Source organism: Heloderma suspectum, chromosome 16 (assembly GCF_057233095.1).
Source record: "Heloderma suspectum isolate Gila_16-S chromosome 16, 16-S_ref, whole genome shotgun sequence".
Lineage (NCBI taxonomy): Eukaryota > Metazoa > Chordata > Lepidosauria > Squamata > Helodermatidae > Heloderma > Heloderma suspectum.
The window spans coordinates 8184333-8204056 of NC_139473.1; the positions used below are offsets into that span (position 1 = coordinate 8184333).

Genomic DNA, 19724 nt, shown 5'->3' on the forward strand with positions numbered 1-19724 from the left:
CAAACTAAAAACTAGTTTGGGAGTAAACAAACTCACTTATGCATGCAACTTACCTAGTAGGGGGAAAAAGTGTTCCATTAGCTACACCTGCAATTAAATTTGGTTGAGTAACGGTGGGGTAAAATGGCTGTGTGTTCAGCCGTTTGTAAAACCGTTTTAATGGAGGAAATTGTGCCACCTATCCACACACCCACCCCCCATCTTCCCTGAATGTTGAGAGGTGAGTTTTGTTTGATCCAAAGCGTCAGTAAAGGTGGTGGATACAGCGTAGGGTATTCAGGTTATGTGTGTCCCCATTCTGTGTTCCATGTCCAGCTCCCTGTGAGCACAACGCTCCAAGAAATGCTATGCAAATAGATTTCCCCCCGATCTATATTGTTACCTACCTGCAACGTAGGCTATTGGGCTTTAGAAATCAAAATCAAACCACATTTGCATGCTTTATACAGTGATGTTGGGCCTCGTCTACAGAAACAGCAGAACTGGTCTTGGGCAGTCTCTACCACACCCTTCCCCAACTTGGTGCCCTCCAGATGTGTTTGGACTACAATTCCCAGCATTCTCAGCCAGCTGTGCCCTGCATAGCTGGAGGGCCCCAGGCTGTAAAAGGTTGCTCTACCATTAATGAGTGGGCTACTCCCTGCATACAACTAGGGACGTCGGGGAAATCCACAGTGTATTCTATTTAGTTTGGATTTCTATTAAACCAACATGCAGATTACTCAGTGGACTGGCTTTTTCCAAATTGCACGATTCCGCAGACTTTTTTTTTACATGGGGGGGATTTGTGCAAAAGTGCACTTGCATTAATGCACAAGTGGAATGAAATTCTCATACATCCCTTAAAAAAATAAAAATCCAATTCCATCAATGAGTGGATGATTGAATGAAAGACACCCAACAATCTGCAAAATGCCGACGGAACAGATTTAACAAAATCCATACATCCCTGCATGCAACCAACAACAGCATCAAGGTGAAGGGTTCAGGCATAAGCCTTCTTCCTGACATGCTAGCTTTCTATGGGGTTGTCATTCTCTTTCTGCCCCCCACAAGGGAAAGCAGAGAATGCTGCAATTTAGAACTGTGCGTGCTCTCTAACACACTGCTGAGGGTCTCCTTGCATATTTTAGTTTTAAGGGAGGCAGCCGAACGAAATGCTGAAACGCCCGTGCAGAACTGCTTCCCCCATCCATAAAACCCAGGCACCCTGTGTTGTGAGAGGGTAGTAGGAGGAATGTCTCTTTGTGCAAAGTGACATTCCTGTAAGATATATCTGGATTAGTACTGTGGCACCAAAGAGAAAGACTAGTCGTTTTGTAAAATTAGTAGGTCCCTACTGCTCGATTATTGAAATCTCTGTCTATTCTTACTGTCCATTTTTGAAGTGTTTTCTCTACAGCCATGAGGTCTAGCAATGTGTTTCCTTTTGAAAGCTTAGGTTCCTGGATGATTCCATGTTGGCTGCCATATTCCACACTCAAGCACCTCAGCTCCAATCCTTGCCAAAGGAGGCACCAATGCAGAGACAGGTTTGGGGAGCTTCAAATGTTCGAGGCTGCATACGCGCGTCAACACATTTCCAATTTGTTCTGGACGCGAATAAAACCATCACCAGAATAATACAGCAGACTTCTGAAGACCATGAAAGCCACACCAAGGAATACAGACATGATCTGATTGTTTGTTTTTATTAAAAGAAACTTGAGGTAAGTGAAAGAACTTCAGCACCGCAAGTTGTCCTAAGACATACAACAATTAATACTTCCGGTCAGTTGGTTCAACTGGGTTTGCCTCTGCCCACCCCACTCACTTCTGCTAAAGATGCAATAGGAACAGTATTTCTTAATGTTCTGGTACCTTCAGAAGGGGGTTAGGATTTATTTATTTGACACGTGTATAGACAGTCCTTTGTCCTGTTAGATTTCAGGGTGGTGCACCACATTTAGAGAGCAAATTTTCACTTTGATTCCTTTTGCAAGCGACGCGGAGCAACATCTAGCGGCATCCCATGTCTGGTGGCCATCTTGGTAATGGCATAGTCACGGGGCAAGGGATTCGATCCAGATTTAAGCTGGATCCACTGCAGTGGTGCAAGTGGACTTTCCTGCCCCACCCTTCCCAGGGCAGCCCCTCCAGCCGCCTGAAAATGCCACGAAATCAGGAGACGCTGCTGAATGGGGTGAGCTGTGATGTGTGTGGGGAGGGGATCCCCAAATTTGGGCAAAGGTGCCTTCCGCAAGCAGAGCTGTTGTGGCAGGCGGACTCTGGATCCAGCCCTTGGTTTGTGAAGCGCAAGGGACTCCTTTGTGGCACACCAGCGCAGGTGGCCGGCGTCATCCAGCCGTTCAAAGCTGGCTGTGGGAATCCACCCTGGATTGGTGAAAGAGTTTGCAGAGTGTGGAGCCCACCACACAAGCAACTCTGCTTGGCTGTTCTGCAGTGTCTTTAAAAGAAAAAGACAAGAATCTCAAATGTGCTGCCGGGTTCAGGTTGGGCCATCCTGGAATTAAGCTCAGATGAACGTCTCCCTCCAGAAACTGCATTGGACTGAGGCCCTGCATGGACTTCAGTGGAAGGAAATGGAAGCAGAGTTGAAAAAGGCACTGAACTCTTATTAAGAGGTACATGGTGGGGTTGTAAAGTCCTTTTTTCAGGCTGGGAATGTCAGGAACCAGCACTTTGGGGTAAGTAGACCGTTAAGAGTCCTTAGCAACCTCCTTTTCAAACCCTATTATATTCTGAACGGCATTATTTCATCACTGAATATGTGGGCCTCTCTTACGGGCCTTTCCTTACATTATATGGCAGCAAAGTCCAGGATGTGCGCTTGACGCTCAGTCCTGGCTCTCTCGTGTGTAGCCACAGACCTGAAATACAGAGCTCTCTGCCTCACAGTCTACCCCAGCCTTCCCCAAGTGGGTGCCCTTCAGGTATGTTGGGGTACATCTCAAGCATCCCCCAACCAGCCATGCTCGCTGGGGGATGCTGAGAGTGGTAGCCCAGCACCCCTGAAGGGCATCTGCTTGGGAAAGGCTGATCTAACTTTTTGGTTTACACTTTAAAAAAACAGTCATTGGAAGCAATGGGATGGAGTTGGTGGTATCCAGCTTGCCTTGTTGATGCTAGTGGGGCTTAGATGTGACTGATTAGCTTGATAGAAGCCTCTGCTAATAAGGCTCATACCATGATCTTTCTAAGATAAAACTTATCTCTAGTCCCCTTAAATAAGGTTTTCTTCCCCCCTCCTTTTTTCATTGGCTTGATCTACAGTTCCTTGCAATGTGTAAAAAGGAAAACAGACTTTATTTAGCCAAAGCCTTACACAGCACGGGACCAAAATACCTGGCAGAGCACCTCTCCCGGCACAAACCTACCTTCAGCTGGGTGCCTCCTTCGAGGGAGGCTTAGGAGGCGGCAAGGGGGCCTTCTCAGCGGTGCCCCCCCCCCCCAGTTATGGACTCACCTCCCTAACGAGGCCCACCTGGTGCCAACATTATCTTTTTGGTGCCAGGTTAAGACCTTCCTCTTCTCTTAGGTATTTGGCAGTATATGATATTGTTTTAATCAGGTCCTGGATTGTTCTTATTGTTTAAAAGTGTTTAGATATATGTGTGTCTGTGCGTGTGTTGTCTGTTTATATGTTTGTATAGAAGTAGTTTTTATACTAGGTATAATGTATTAATGGTTTTTAATCTTTGTGAACTGCCCAGAGAGCTCTGGCAATTGGACGGTATAGAAATGTAATAGATGAAATTAAATACATTTTTCACAGACTCACATCTCCTACGTCACTGCTATATTTCTGTTTCCGCCCCCTTCCCTGCTTGGTTGAGTGGTTGGACCAGCCACTCTGATGGGGTGCAGCAGTGAACGCTGGACTCCCACATCGCCTGTACAAATATCCTATGCAGTTGGCCTTTATACCTGCAAATTTTGCTGTGGGTGTCACCTCCCATCTTACAGCTGTAGCAAGAATGGGGTGGGGGGAACAGATGCAAGCTTGAGAGCTGCTCCTGTGGATCACTGCCTCACAGGTCCATAAGGGCGCCAGGCTCTGTCACTGAGCCCACACATTCCTGTGAATGGGCAAAAGCCAGTTTGATCCTCCCAAAAGCCAGGCGTGAGCAATAACCTTGGCCCCTGAATGCCTGCTATTCTGCTAGCATCACTTCAGAATTGGCATGCCTGTGCAGGGTTTACTTGTGCACAGCTGATGCTTGCTTAGCACCATCGGTATGCATGCAAAATATTCACCCTCAGTGGCGGCCCGAATTCCCCCGTTGGCACCATTACTTAAAGCCAACGAAACACCATTGCAGCGATGCGTCTTCCAATTCCCTTCCTCCCACCCATACACACACACACACACACTCTCGTCCAAAAGGCGATGCTGTAGTCACTGTCCTTCAAGCATGGATTCCCCAAGCAAGTCCGTCCATCCACAGAGTGGGATAGGAGGAGTTTAGCTGGTTTGTTACAGATTAGATCATACCGTTTTCTTTAGGGCAGATGCTTTAGCTCACATAAGTTTCCCTTACAATGCAGTATAAGGAACTGAGTGGCTTGTGGCTGACAAAGGCAAGCACCGGCGGGGTGCTCGCTGCTGTGCCCTGTGCCTTCTTGGCATCACGGCAAGTCCTAGTTCTCCGCCAGTATCAGCCAGGGCCGAACAGTATCAGAACAGGAGGAAAACTGCACCGTGCCTTATAGAAAGGGCAAGTCTTGCGAGGGCTGGGCCCCACGTTCCTTGCAGCATGTAGTCCTGCTCCTTAAACTTCCTCGGTGCCTCAAGGCTGGTTATTCCAAATACTTGCAGTATGCAAGAGAACCAGCTTTATGCTCCATCATCCTCTTGCTCCAATTTGACACTTTCCTGAAAACATCGTTCCATATTAACCAGGAACGGAGCAAGGGTGCCTGTCCAACACTGTGCATGACTGTATAGGAAAGAGAAATGCCCGCCAGTTCGTATGTCAACTGGGAGGAAGGGAAACCATCTCTTCCAAGACAGGTGAAAGTGTCCGGCTTCTTCTAAACAGTATCATCTGAGGTGATGGAGATTTTCACAGTGGCTTTCCTATGTGCGTGGCTAACGAATGAAACCTCTGAAGGCCTGTCCATAGATACAGAAATAAAAATGTGGCCTGTCGAACTGCCCTTTCCATTACGAAGGTGTATTTTGTGCTGCTTCTCCCTCTGTCTCATGGGACAAAAATATTTCAGCCACTAGATAATGGGCAAAGAGCAGATTCAAACTTTGTGGGTGAAGTGAACATGGCCAGCAGCAGGGAGACAAGAGGAGGTGGTGCTCGAGCAACAGCAGTGAGGCCCCACGGCCTTGGTTAGGAGCCAGGCTTCCATCACTGGACACTTGTACTCGGAGAGCAGGGTAGATTAAGTAAGAGACACACTGGGGAAAACGGTATTCAGGATAAAGGTGTGGGGTAGGGACACCACAGAAGGCCCGCATCTATCTTTTTCCTTGATTTAAGACCTCGGGGTACTGCAGTACCTGTCATTATCTCTTTGTAAGTGCTGTACAAACAACGGTTAGTTGAGATGTTGGTCCAGTGACACTTTGTTAAATAAATAGGTACCGTTATACAACATTCATAAGTTACTTTTCGGGGAGCCTGTCATCGTGAAGTCTTTTGTAACTAAAAGGGTGCTCTCTTCGATTCACGTCTGATTTTTTAAAAACAGGAAATTAAGTCGTTTTCCAGCATTTCCCCTTACGGGGCCAGGCCAGGAAGGCTAGAGCAGGACGCCGGAGCCCGTTGGCTGCTGGGGCTGGTGCGTCTGCTTATGTCGAGGCAGGGGAGTCCATTGTGGAGAGAATACGCACGATCTCAGCCCGCTGGGTCGGCGATATATGCTGGGTCATGTGGACAATGGAATCCATTGCAACTTCTGGATTGGCTTGGACCAAGCTAGGACAAGAGGAGAGAGTGAGTGCAGATTAGTCAGTTCACTTACTCATTTACTGTATTTTTAAAGCCTTGCATGGCAATACCTGACAGAGCGGCTCTCCCGACATGAACTGACCTGTACGCTATCCTCAGCATCTAAGGCCCTCCTCCGGGTGCCTCATCTGAGGGAGGCTCAGAGGGCGGCAACAAGGGAGAGGGCCTTCTCGGTCTTGGCCCCCCCAATTATGGAATGATCTTCCCAATGAGGCCTGCCTGGCACCAATGTTGTTAACTTTTCGGTGCCAGGTAAAGACCTTTCTCTTTTCTCAGGCATTTAGCAGCATATGACAAGGTTTTAATCAGGTCCTGGATGGTCTTAAGGTTATGGTTGATTGCTTAAAGTTGTTTTTAGATATATGTTGTCTTCGTGTGTACTGTCTGTGTGTTTTTATGTAAATAGTTTTTAAACTTGGTATACTGCATTTTAAATGTTTCTTAATCTTTGTAAACTCCCCAGAGAACTTTGGCTATGAGGCAGTATAGAAATAACAACAACAACAAGCTGCCCAGTAACCGAAGTTCTCTGGGTAGTATACAATACATTAAAAACATACAGTGCAGACATTTTTAAAAAAATCAAACGGTGCAGAATGAAACCAGCAGCAAAGAATAAAATCATTCCAACATCCTAAAACCAAATTAAAACCACCAGCAGAAAAGAGCAGCCAAAAGCAGTATGGTAGTGTAGACTAACGGGTCATTGCTATCAGTCAGGCAACCGAGGTCTGACTGGGCCTGCGTGGATTAGTACAGTGGCGTGAGGTGCGTTTTAGCTCAGCGGTAGCTCTGCAAGCAGACCGTTCCAGGTTCAAACCCCGGCCCAAATCACATCTTTGCAGGTTTTTCACGGATGGTAAATAAAAGGCACAGGGCTGGAGTTATCCAGGAACAATGACTAAAAAGGGTGTCAGGATTGCTTCTGACGCTTTGCACAGGATAGGAAGCAGGGCCTGCTGCATCCCCCTCTCACGGAGCGTCGCAAAGCTGCCTCCTCACCTCCGTATCTGCTTGAGTATGTAGTCCCGAGAGATGTATTTGATGTTCTCGTCCACCACCGAGCGGGCACCTTCATCCTCCGTCAGCTGTTTCTCCAGCCACTCCACCAGGTCTTTGTTGTTATCCCACAGGTAGGCCTGCCGAGGAGAAAAGCTGGAGTTGGTGCCGGGGGCTGCAGCCAGTCGCGCACCCAGGGGCCTGCAGCACGGCCACATTCTCCCGTGCCTCCCTCCCCTAATCTAACGCAGCAGGGACAAGGGGAGGCACAAAGAGCAGTGCATCGCGAAACTGGAAAGGCGCATGATTCAGAGACAGCTGGCACTCTGTGGTACAGGGCCAGTGTGGTGTAGCAGTTAGAGTGTTGGACTAGGACCGGAGAGACCCGGGTTCTAGTCCTCACTCAGCCATGAAGCTCACCGGGTGACTTTGGGCCAGTAATTGACTCTCAGCCTCACAGGGCTGTTGTGAGGATAAACAATAGAGAGGAGGATCACGGAGGCCGCCTTGGGCTCCTCCAAGGAAAACTGGGATATGAATGTAACCCTTACAGTCAATAAACAAATAACGGAGCCTGCTTTGCATGCAGGAGGTCCCAGGTTCGATCCCCGGCAGCTCCAGGTAGGGCTAGGAAAGATCCCTCTCTGAAGCCCTGGAGAGCAGCTACCAGTCCATGCAGACAATACTGGGCTAGATGGAGCCAGAGTCCGACTGGGTGTAAGGTAGAAGGCTCTGCTCTACGCGGGAAAATCCCCGGCACCCCTTTTTGCTCCTACAGTGGTCGGAAGGCCATTGCTGCCCCAGGGCTCTATAGCCACTCCTGACCATGCTATGGCCAGAGAGACTGGGGGGGGGGGCAGCTACCACACAGGGAGCAGGGCCTGCTTGGCCCACAGTCCCCGCTCCTCTGCTGCCCTGCCGCTCAGCAGGGAAGAGCAGGAAGACGGGCCGCTGTTCATGCCCATGTGCTGGCAGCCTAAGTGCACATCAGCCCTCCCCAACCTGGTACCTTCCAGATGTGTTGGACTACAACTTCCAGCATCCCACAGCCAGCTGGCTGAGGAATGTTGGGAGTTGCAGTCCAACACATCTGGAGGGCACCTGGTTGGGGAGGGCTGGAATACAGGGATACGGGCTGGCCGCCAAAATATGTAGTGCGCTAGCATTCCCCAAGTATCTGCTAGCCATGCTCCCGTTTTGCCTTTAGCGAAAACGCAACACCCACTTCACTCTTGCGGTCAAAGAAGCTGGACCACCTTGGGCCAGCATTCTGTAGCCAACAGAGGCTAGCCAGATGCCTCCAGCAAGCCCAGAAACGGAGCTGTCCCCTGCTGCTGCCCAGCAGGCGATACACTTCTGAACCCAGCAGCGCCGTCACGCCCAGCGGCCACTGCTAGCCTGGGGAACCTGGAGCCCTTCAGACATCGCTGGGCTTCAACACCTATCAGCCCCAGCCAGCAGGGCCCAGCCAAGGATGATGGGAGCCGTAGTCCCAACAGCTCTGGAGGGATCACGTCTGAGGCAGCTTTGGCAGAATTATCTGCTCGTAATGGAGGCTCGTCGGCAGGAACTTGAAGGCCAGAACAGTGAACGGGGCGGAGACACAGCAAGCAGCCTCTTCAGGGGGTGAGTACTCACCAGTGTATTCACTTTTAAGATTAAATTTCAGTCTAGGAATTACTCGGGTGTGGAATTCAAAGCCTCTGTATGGCTTCAGCCACACTGTTAAAATACGGTACCTACCTAAATACCGTAATTTAAGTCAGAAGCTTCTGCAAAATGCAGCTATATTTTAAGGAAGTTACTAGTCCTCATTAGCTTTGCACTGGCAATGACAGAACACAAAATAAGAAATGGAGATTTAAAAACAAACCAACCCAGAATTCTGTGTCTACTGCTTGTAACCAGTCACGAAATCTAATCCCCATTTTGGAAGTGATGAGCATTACAAGAGAGGTCAAAGTGCCATCAAGCCATGGGGAAAACCCCAGTAGCAAATATTTTTTGAAAAAATCTTTTTTTGGGGGGGGTTGCAAGATCATTTAGTTCTGTATTTGCTAGGTAGTTGACTATATAATCATTCAGGAGTGTGTTAGAAGCCTAATAGCCTTCTCGCTGCTTCTCTTGCCTCTCATTTTCTTTACAAATCATTTAAGAATCGTTAATGGTTTCCGGAAAAAACCAAGTACCACCATTAGCGCTCATTCATATTTATGTCATTTTATTTGGGTAATTAAACACAAAAGCTCATCCTTTAAAGGTGCACTATCCTTCTCTGGTATATTGCTAATGAAGTCAAAGTCGGAATGACAATGAATTCGACATCATGATTTAATAGGCGCTCATGTCAAAAATCAGAGATGAAGTATCTCAGTGGTACAAGGGCTGGAAGCAGCAACCACGTTCCTTGAAGGGTGAACCCCTGGGCCTGGCGGCGATGCGCCAGTGGCAGTCCAGCTCAGCGTGAAATGGGCGAGCAGAGGGAGTGCACACACCCAAACTGGCCTGATCCTTGGAAGCAAAGTGACATTTTTGTTGGCGGTATGCATAAGGACGAGCTGTGGAGTCTACTGTTTTTAGCACAGGGATGGAACAACAAGGAACGTATCAAAGGGGCAACGAATAGGACTATTTTAGCCATGCATTTAATACCATCTGCATTTTTGTGTTTCGAAATGTGGCACAGGCCAGAAACCAGAGCTGTGGCAATGATTCCACATTATTTCCCCGTGGCCCCATGACTCTCATCCTCCAAGATAAAAACGTAATGAAATTTGGGCCTCTTCTCTTGGCCTCCATGTATTTTGCCAATACGTTTAAAACAAATTCATGCACCCATCAGGCCTTGATACTTGTTTTCAAGGAGAAACACAATTTATCTGGAGTGCCAAGAGCACTTTAGGAAGAAAGTATGGTCCACCTACCCCTCGACCCATGCCTGCCCATCTGTGTGTGTGTGTGTGTGTATTTGCTACGTTTATACCCCGCCTTTTTTCCTCTTGCAAGGAACCTGAGGCGGCTTACATGGTGGTCCTCTTCTCCTTTTATCCTCACAACAACCTTGTGAGGGAGGCTAGGCTGAGAGTCAGTGACTGCCCAAAGTCACCCAGCGAGCTTCATGGCTGAGTGGGGACTGGAACCCAAGTCCCAGTCCAACACTCTAACCACTACATCATGCAGGCTTACGTGAAGATATAATACATAAATAAAATAAAACTATTACTTCCCATGACCTGGACACTATCTTTCTGTTACTGTTATAAATAGAATGTTCCTGGAAAATTCATTTCCTCCCCGCAGCTCCTGTGAGGATCGCAGCTAAGCTCAGAGGGAACAAGGACGCTTGATGGTGGCAGACGACATCAGCGTCCCTGCTAATTAGAAGCGCTGGGTCCGTGTCCCCTGCCTCCGCTCCAGCCCTGGCCACTGCTATCCGCAGTGAGATTGTCCTCGAAGAACACAGCCTTTCCAGGGATGGTGCCAGGCCTGTGGCTTTCCTTTAGATGAGAGGTTCACCAGATCTAGTTCTAGTGAGACCTCCTGTCAGGCCGTTTGGGGAAACTGAAGATATTGATTTAATCCTGCCTCGCTATGATAGTTTAGCCAATTACTCAATTATCGTAGAATTTTTAAAACTGACTAGTTATAATCCATTTCATAGAGCTACACCAAATCTTTGCCGTGAACGTTTTGGGGGCACCAAAATGTTCATTGGCCCACCCCGTTCATTTTTATTGTTGCACCCGTTTTCTACCTTTAGTCCCTCCTTTCCTTTTGCTTCAGCACCTTCTTTTTCTGCTTCTTTAAGTGACCCTAGCCAACTGGGGATTACATAGTGAATTCAATGACATCAGGGTGCCACACAGATAATCAGATTTGACTGTGTGATGTTGGCAGGGAGGACAGATGAAGCCAATTCAGAGAGAAGGCAATGCTTCCTATACCATATTGCCATCCCTCTTAATGGTGTTGGGGAGAGGGATGGCGTCTGTCATCATAGGCTTAAAGGTATATTGGGGCAAAAGGGATGGAGTGTGAAACAGCACCATCATCATTACCCTTGTTGTAGCCCGCTCTCTCATTTGGCTTGGCCATGATGTTTTACAGTGTTGTAAAATACTGAATCTTTACTTGCTGTAAGCCACCTTGAGTGCCTTTAGGGCACATAAACAGTATAGACGTGTAAATAATTTTTTAAAAGGTAATGCAGGTGATAAAAGACATAATACCAGAAGGTCAATATAGATGTCTTTTTGAGAACATGTAAGTAAGGAAATGACTAATTTAGAAATAAATTATATTTTAATTAACAAAAGCTAACATTCATTACTCAAAGGAAAGGCCATATTTGGGAATCTAGATGCACTAGAACCAACATGGCTTCAAAAATCCACAAGTTCAAATCCTACCAGTATTGTGGATCATTGAGGTTTCTTTAAAAACGTGTTGGCATTGATTTCAACACTTGAGATAGCTTTCAACTATTTAGGAATGTGTGAATTCAGGGATGGGCAAATTTAGGGATGTTTTCTGAATCCCATCTTAAAGCTCGTTCTAACTGCAGTCTGAATGAGATTGTGAGGGGAGGTTTCTTTTCACATGAAAATCCACACACATTTTTCCAAATGTACGCATCAACTGTGTGCATCCTTGAAATGTACACATCTCTTCTCCCGTTGATTAAAATGTGTCTGTGCATGTTTTTCACAAATATGCACTTTTTCATGCAGATTTTTCAAATGTATGCATGCTGTTGAATGCTTTTTCTTCTGGTCTGTGAATCACAGTGCAAGCTCAGAAATGTACAGACTTCACAGATTGCGTCTGAGTCCGTGTTCGGTGCGGAAGGTGCAAATTGGGTAAATCCTGATCAAAAGTGGACTGAAACAAATTTCTCATACATCTCTAACAGTATTCAGTGGATCACTGCTAGCTTCCGTTATCTGTGGTTTTTACTCTTAGAAAGAACGGCAGCCACAGTAGTGTCACCTAGAAAGGGAAACTACCTGCTGCTTGAATGCACATGCCACCCTCAAGTTTCTTCCTACACCCTGGAATCTCCTCCAATCCCAGCCCCATTAATTAATCAGGAAGCCAGATTTGAACCTGAGATTACAGCTTTCGTTCAAGAACCTTCTGATAAAGGCTATCTGATGCAACAATAGAAAATAATAATCACAACAGCTACAACATTATTTGCAATGGTGATTATTTTAAGATTGCAACCACTGCTCTTGTGCTTCAGTCCCAGATGCTACAGCACTGCCCTCCCTCCTGCAAATCAAGATGCTCACAAACTGTTGAGGAAGAGCCCTCTCTCCCTTCTGCTGCAAATGCCTGCCACTTTGCAGACCTGAGCAAAGCTAGGATTTGCCCAAGAATCCCAAAGCTTTTAGTTTAGGCGGATATTTAATACTCTTATTAATCATTTTTAATCCGTTTGCCTTTAATTAAGAAACAGCATGATGCTTTCCTATCAACATATGCCAGGGAGCAGATTAATTGTGGCTTAAGATAACTCTCCTTGATTGGTGTAACGTATTAGCTAACTAGATGCCTGGCTTAAAAAAAAAAAAAGATGCTCAGACACTACCTCCAAAAGCTCAGAGCCCTCTAAAGAAAAATTCCCCCCATTCCACAACATACATTCTCTCTTTCCAAGCCTTAAAGCACTTCAGATTCAATATGATCTATGTGTTTTGTTTCTTCTTCAAGTCACAAAATGAAAGGATGTAACAGGATGTCCTACTAGAAGCTCTGGAGACTGTTGCAAAATATATCCATCTTAAACTTGGAGCTCAAAGGGAGGAAAATGAGAAGCTAACAGCAAAATTATCTCAGATTTTTTTTAATTTTTTTTAACTAGAACCACCATAAAACCAGTTTAATTCTCTGCCACATTCCTATTGTGACAGGTGGAAATGGCTACAGTAATCCCTCCCAAAAATGGTGTGGGGGGAGACCGTTCCCAAAATAGCTTCTAGGAAAATGGCAGACATTTGACTTTGGGATTCCTGGATGATAGATTGGGCTGGAAGAGATTTGGAATCTACTCACTGGGCAAAATCTGCATGGAGAGGATTTGACCTAGCACCTTTCTCCTTGGTGTGTGTGTTTTGGGTGGAGGGAATTGATTTTGTATGGAGAAGCAACCCATTGTGGAAACTACCACCTGAAAGTTAAAGTGGTACAGTCCAGACACAAATCCAATGTACAAGTGAGACAAATGTTTGCTCAGAAACACATGGATCACACAAGTACACGTCAGATTGCAATAGACCTGGCTTTGCTGTCATGTTACTTGGCCTAGCTTCTTCTCCAACCAATGGACGAGAACTAAATAGAACAAAACTGGTCTCACTAACCATCTGCATGCAAGTTGGGGGGAATCCCTTCATATCCCTTCATATGGGATTTTAATTCCTACCCCAGCCAAAGGGCTCAGGATGCCTTTAATTTTTTTGAATGTATTTTCACAGATACCACCTCACTGCTCTGTTGAGATTGGAAAAGTCCCTGGAATGGTTATAACTTGAGGAGCGAACATCAAGGTAGATTTGAGTCTGTGTATCATCTACTTTAGAGAAGAATAAAAATTCTGCAGAAAGGCAATCCAAATCCTGTGTTGTGGATGGCTGAATTCTGTGATTTGTACAAATTATGCAAATCATACAGCCTAACCCAATCTGCCTATGTTTGCAAATCATAAACCCTAACCCAATCTCCCTATTTTGCATAATTTATTCTAATGATACTACTCATGGGGAAGGAGGCAAGGAAATTTGCTCCACTTCCAGACCACTACAAATTCAACACAACTCCTCCATCCCAACTTCAGCTTTCGGCAGACTTTGCCCATACACTTTCACTCTTCAGTCATAAGGGCTAGAAACTTACGCTAAAAAGAAAAAGGTGAGGCACCCTTTGAGCATGAGTTGGGAAGAAGTAAAAAAAGGTATGTTTATGTTTACCTTGACTGTGCCTTCAACTTCCACAAACCAGCGTCTCAGCATAGCTTGGATCTGGCCATCTGTCAGTTCAGGGTTAGCACCGTGAATCTTTTTCTTGACCAAATCCTCAAGGAGAAGGCGCCGGAGTCTCCAGTAGAAGAAAGTACGTGATGTCTTCCAGTCTAGAATATCCTGTACGCGTTATACCGAGACAAAAAGAGAGAGACACACACAGAGATGAGTTAACATGGAAATGGGGAATAAACCCCTGCTGCCCCACACAATAAGCCAAGACATATTCTCGGAATAAAACTTAAGCAAAGACAAAAGAGCCTGCTGGCAGATCACAAGGCAAAGAAGCAAAGACCAGAGAATGCTTTATAGCATGAAGATGCCATTATTGATAGTGAAAAGCCAGCACACATTTCATGAGCATCCCCCTAAAATGGTGACATATAAACACTGGTGACATATAAACTCTGGACACTGCTTTTTTTTTTTTTAAGACATGATCAAACTGTCAAAAGAATCATATGTTTATTACATCTTAATTTTCCCTTATTGTCAGCCACCTTAGAGGCCTGTTGCCAGGCAGGATGTAAATGTTCAAAATAGACCAATCAATATGGGTACACATGAACACAATTGCTTCTCCACAGAAAAAGTTACCACATGGTGAATCCTCCCATCCAAATGAAATCAGACCATTGCTTGTGCAAACAAGAAAGACTGAGACACTCCCAGACCCCAGTGCCTGTGGATACATTATGTGAAATCGTTTACTGGGAAAGAGTTGTCTGCCTATCGCACAGGCTCAGAGAGCACGAGCCAGGCATCCTTATGGGGGCTCATGAAGGTGCAAGTAAATCCCTGTATGACCCCATCAGTCGGTTGTATGGCCATGCGCCACTCTTGTTTTAAATCCAATTTATACTGCAAGTAGGCGGTAGCATTAGCTTCCATGGAGTTTTTGTTTCCCGACTCCTCTCTGCATGGGTCTTAAAGGAGATGCAATTCTCTGCTGCTAGTTATTTTGCTATCTATTTCTAGCCCTGAAACCTTGTTAGGCTGTCTTTCTTCCTTTTTTAAAAAAAATGGAAGCATTTTATTTATTTAAAATTGGAAAATATTACAACCTGTAACAAAATATTTCTCCCTTTTCATTGCAGAATGTTATCACAAGTGCGACTACCTCATAGGGAATCATCTGCAGAAAACAGATCAGTGTGCTATGCCCACAGATGAAAAAATCCTGTTGGCAACATACTCCCGGCATTTCTGTCATTTTTTGGTGAAATAATTGCCTGCCAAACTGTAAAAAAGGTGTACGGCCTGGTTTTTCCTTTAATAAGTGTAAGTTGGTGTGTCACTTTCTCAGCTAAGACCAGGTAACACACTTTTTGATACCGAATGCCTATAGGTGTTGCATTATCATCCTTCCAGCATTTTACAAACACCAGTCCAGCTGCTGTAATCAAGAAGATAATAAAGTTTTTATGTAACAAGTTTGCATGGCCTTCATTAAAGATTCCCCGTAGGGCCGCTTTAGGGCCTTTTGAGATTAGCTGTTTTGTGATCAGCATGATTTCCTTAATATTTCTTCCGAAAGGTACTCTGCCATTGGACACCTCCACCCCATGTGGTAGTGTGTGTCGTTACTGCCCCACCACCTTGTCTGTCTTTCTCTCGCTCTCCTTGAATTTAGAAAGACTCATCAGGGCCCAGCTTGAGCTGGAGTGGGGGGCTGCACTTCTGGATAGATGTGACGGCTGGGATGATCGAACCCTGCAAGCGGGCCCTGCCGCAAAGCGTTGTTGTGTGGTGTGCTCCTACACACTTGTGAATAAGAGGCGGAAAGACATAAAGCAGCAGTAGTAGTGTGCAGGCCACTAACCAGGCACCAAATGGAATAAAATGTACACAGCAGGAGTGGAGAACCTATTTCAGCCTGAGGACCAAATTCCATTTTGGAGAAGTTCTCATGGGGCTGCATGCTGGGAGGGGGGGGGGGGCAAAATGCAAAGGGGGCGGGGCAAAACACCAGCATATCTTTGCTTAAAGCTCTTACTGGCACCGTCTAAGCCTTAGGAGAGGCGTTTCAGCCTTTTAGAATGGGAGGGAGGGAACTGCACAAGCTGGGAAACCACAAAATGATCAGCAGCTGGGGAAAAGGGGAAGGGGGTTGAGGCCGAGATCCCCCCCCCCCCGACATAAGAGTCACTGGCAATGTGACCAAGAGGCCTTGGGGAGGGGGGATTCCTTCCTAGTTCCAAACGTGTTCCTCCATTCACTGAAACAGTCCACTAGTGTTCCAATGATAAACAAGGTACATTTCCCACAAAGGGGGGGGGGGGAGCATTTTAATATAGACAAACAAGAGCAGCCCTGAAGGGGATTATTGTATTAACCACGACCAATTAAAACTGTTTCATATAAAAGAACTGTGGTACGTAACAGCGTAAAATCCTATGCATGTTTACTTGGAAGTAAGCCCACTGTGTTCAATGGCATTTGCTTCCGCATAAGTGTGCCTAGAACTGCAACCTAAACATACGGCAAATGCTACCATACATTGTATGACAACATATGACAAATTCAGTAAGTCGTGGCCCCTAAAACAGACATGATCCTCCAAGTTGCAGGGGGGTCGTCTGTTGTACAGCGAAATGCCACGCGAAGAGACATAGGAGATATTATATAATGATCCACAAACAGTAGTCTAGCTGCTGCACAGTTTGCCACTCAACGGAGGCCAGTCAGCTCACCTGTTTCAGAAGAACTAGCCAGAAACACAGACAACAGGGATTGGGAGGTTCGTGCTGTGTAGGGCCATAGCACCGTGGCAGAAAACATTCTGTGGATGCACAGAGTCCAAGATTCCATCTTCGGCATCTCTGGCATCTCTCTTTGACTCCCTGGAGGGCCCTCCCAGTTGGTCCAGATCATACTGAGCTAAGTAGACCAACGGACTGACTCTGTATAAAGGCAGCTCTCTATGTTCATGTGCATATTTGCTACTCAAGGGGCTCACGTCCCTGCTGGCTCTAGCTCTGGGCGATCTGTCACCTTGCAAAAGTGCTAGAACTCAGAATTTAAGGAGTGAGGATATCCAGTCCAAACCTGTTTGGAGCTTTCGCCTCTTTTAAAAATTAAATATTAATGCCCTGTTGTCAGAATAATCCAGGCTGACCAAGGCCTTCCACCCCCCACCCCTTCGAAATTTGGGTCTGTGAGGACTTCCTCTGCAACAATTCAATGCATGTCCGCACACACTGGAGCTTTTGACAGCAGCGGTAAGAAAAGGATTCATAATACTTACCGTAATGACACCCTTCTCCTGCATCCGGCCGGGCGTGTCGTGCAAGTCAGCAAACTGCATGGCTACCTGACGGTAAATGGGAATTAGGAATTCCTCCCGTTCCTTCAGCTTGGTCTCCAGTTCCTTCCGCTCAGCTGGGCTTAGCTCCGGGGTGCCTGAAATCAAAAGAAAAGATGCCTGTCAGAGACCCCAGGAGATGAGAGAGGAAGAAAGATGCAGGAGCAAAGAGCCACAGAGCAGGAAGCAAAAACCACTCTCGGACAGCTTCCTGAGCTTAGAAACAACTGTTTTACTCAGGTGCATTCACAGGTGAATGAGTAATCCCAGGGCCCCAAAAAGGTGCTTCACTCCCACACCACCCTGTACACACACCCCATCCATCTTTGCTCCTCTCAGTGACCTGGCATCAGCGGAGGAACTCAGCCTGACAAAATCTATATATGGAATCAGAGGCAGGGCAAAGAAAACCCGCCAAGAATATGTTTATGCTACATGAATCCACAGAGATAGCAACTCATGCAGAGTCATTACTGTGCTTCCAAAATCAAGATTTTAAAGCGAGTTTGAATTTCCAAGGGAAGGGAGGTGTGGGGGAGAACAGGATATGGAGGCTGAAGTTAAAATGAGCTGTAGAGGCAGAGAATAGTAGATGTGGAAGGATTACAAGGATCAGTATAGGATAGAAAACTGGCACACATACTCCACAGTCCTGAACACTCTTGCTTCGTTCCAAGAATACCAGTACCAGGCAGCGGTTAATGTACTGGGCCTTGGGTGATCCGGGTTCTAGTCCCCATTCAGCCATGAAGTTCCCAGGTGACTTTGGGCCAATCACTGACTCTCAGCCTAACCTACCTCACAGGGTTGTTGCGAAGATAAAATGGAGAGGAGGAGGATCATGTATGCCACCTTGGGTTCCTTGGAGGAAAGGCAGCATATAAATGTAACAAGTAAATAAATAAATAAAATGTTCTAGGACTATGTGAGAAAGCAAACAAGAAAACAGGAAAAAGCTTTATTTTCTCCTGCCACACCACTAATATTTATATGCTGCTATCATGCCCCCTAGCTGTGCATTTCCCCCCTCCTAAACTTAAAAATCCCCAGCTTCTTAGAACATAGAAATGATCTTAGACAGAGCAGGAAAGAGGGGAAAGATTGCAGGTACTGACAGGTCAAGTGATTCAAGCCCCTTTCTACCGGGCAAAGCAAAATCACAAGATGAAAGTCCTTCTGGAGCCCAAGAAAGGCTAAAACCAACCTACTGTGCATTTCCAAGGGGAAATTCCCTATACTTGACCTAACGTCTGCCCCCTGATGCTTTGCAGGAAATGGGAAAGGAAAGCACGTTGATTACACGTTCTGGAGAAAATTCTTTACTTTAGAATCCCATGCATCTGGAGTTCAGTATTTTGAATCCTGACACATCTAGTTCTGACTTGATAAAGAACCCCTTGCTGTACAACTCAAATTTGGAAGACAATTGTTGCATGCTCGTCTGTGTAGCAGACCACGAATACTTGAATATACATGTGCCTACTGAACTCCGTCAGGTGCCTCTGTCAGGTGGAAATGGTAAGCCAAGGGCTCGGGTAAAAGTTGAGAGCAGAAAGGGAATGGCTGAAATGCTTATGCAGACCCAGCACCATGGACAGCTCACTGCAGCATAAGCAAGAACAGAAGCGGCCCGCCTCACCCATCTTCGACAGTACGAGAATTTTGAGAGCAAGGCACACTCCCCCTAGTCACAGCCACGGCTGAAATCTAATGCCAGAATTATAGATATAGATATATAGAGAAGGGTTGCTGTAAAGGGGCACAACAGCAAAGCAAGGAGGCTCTGGGTCCAACTATGGATGCAGCCAGTCTTAAGGTAAAATGCGTAAGAAAGAAAGAAAAACTAACAATAGAGTATTAAAGCTAAACATTTCAGCTTCCACTTTAATCAGTAGCTGTGGTGTGTGTATATATACGTGAACGTTGGAATGGAGTTCCAAAAAAACCTAGCAGGTCCGTTCTCTGGGGGATTTGTGCTGGATGCCACACTGGAGAAGGTAAAAATAACCACCTTTCCTCCCGTTGTACATAGTAGGCACAGGCAGGGGCGCACACATGCAGGGGGTGGCGGAGAGATTCCAACGAGTACTGCAGTAGGGGCAAGGGGAGACACACACCCTGACCCACACTGTGATTCTGTTCTGAGTTGGGAGGCCTGTTCCGGCTATTTGCTAAAAAAAATAAATATCTGCCATATATGGCTGAACCACATAACGAATGTCAGGTATCTTTTTGTTCCTTTCACCTCTTGTCAACAGGGATGAGCTGAACTCAGCTCAGAGATCTCCCTCCACCACCACTACCACCCACCCCAAATAAATACCAGGCTTAAAGCCCCTCTTAGGTTTGGGTCCAGTTCATACAAAGCTAGCTTCTAGACAGCTCTCCTTGACAGCACCCCCCCGGCCAAGAGAAGGCTCACTGGCAACAGGG

The 19724-nt window shown here is 46.2% G+C and overlaps 2 protein-coding genes across 6 annotated transcripts in view; one reads left to right on the forward strand and one right to left on the reverse strand.

The window, feature by feature from the left end:
• Window positions 1-1697, forward strand: part of AATF (apoptosis antagonizing transcription factor) — a 111092-nt gene extending 109395 nt beyond the window's left edge. For 2 of the 3 annotated variants that reach the window (XM_084822408.1, XM_084822410.1), the window contains one exon: window positions 1442-1697. In XM_084822408.1, coding sequence (XP_084678534.1) covers window positions 1442-1697 — 256 coding nt within the window. Of the gene's footprint in view, window positions 1-1436 lie in introns of all 3 variants that reach the window. The other variant, XM_084822409.1, reaches the window with a different exon arrangement.
• Window positions 1674-19724, reverse strand: part of ACACA (acetyl-CoA carboxylase alpha) — a 264931-nt gene continuing 246880 nt past the window's right edge. For all 3 annotated transcript variants that reach the window (XM_084822406.1, XM_084822405.1, XM_084822407.1), the window contains 4 exons: window positions 17235-17389; window positions 13937-14107; window positions 6969-7105; window positions 1674-5933 (listed from right to left, as the gene is read on the reverse strand). In XM_084822406.1, the coding sequence (XP_084678532.1) occupies window positions 5807-5933; window positions 6969-7105; window positions 13937-14107; window positions 17235-17389 (590 nt within the window). In that variant the 3' untranslated portion in view covers window positions 1674-5806. The remainder of the gene's footprint in view (window positions 5934-6968; window positions 7106-13936; window positions 14108-17234; window positions 17390-19724) is intronic.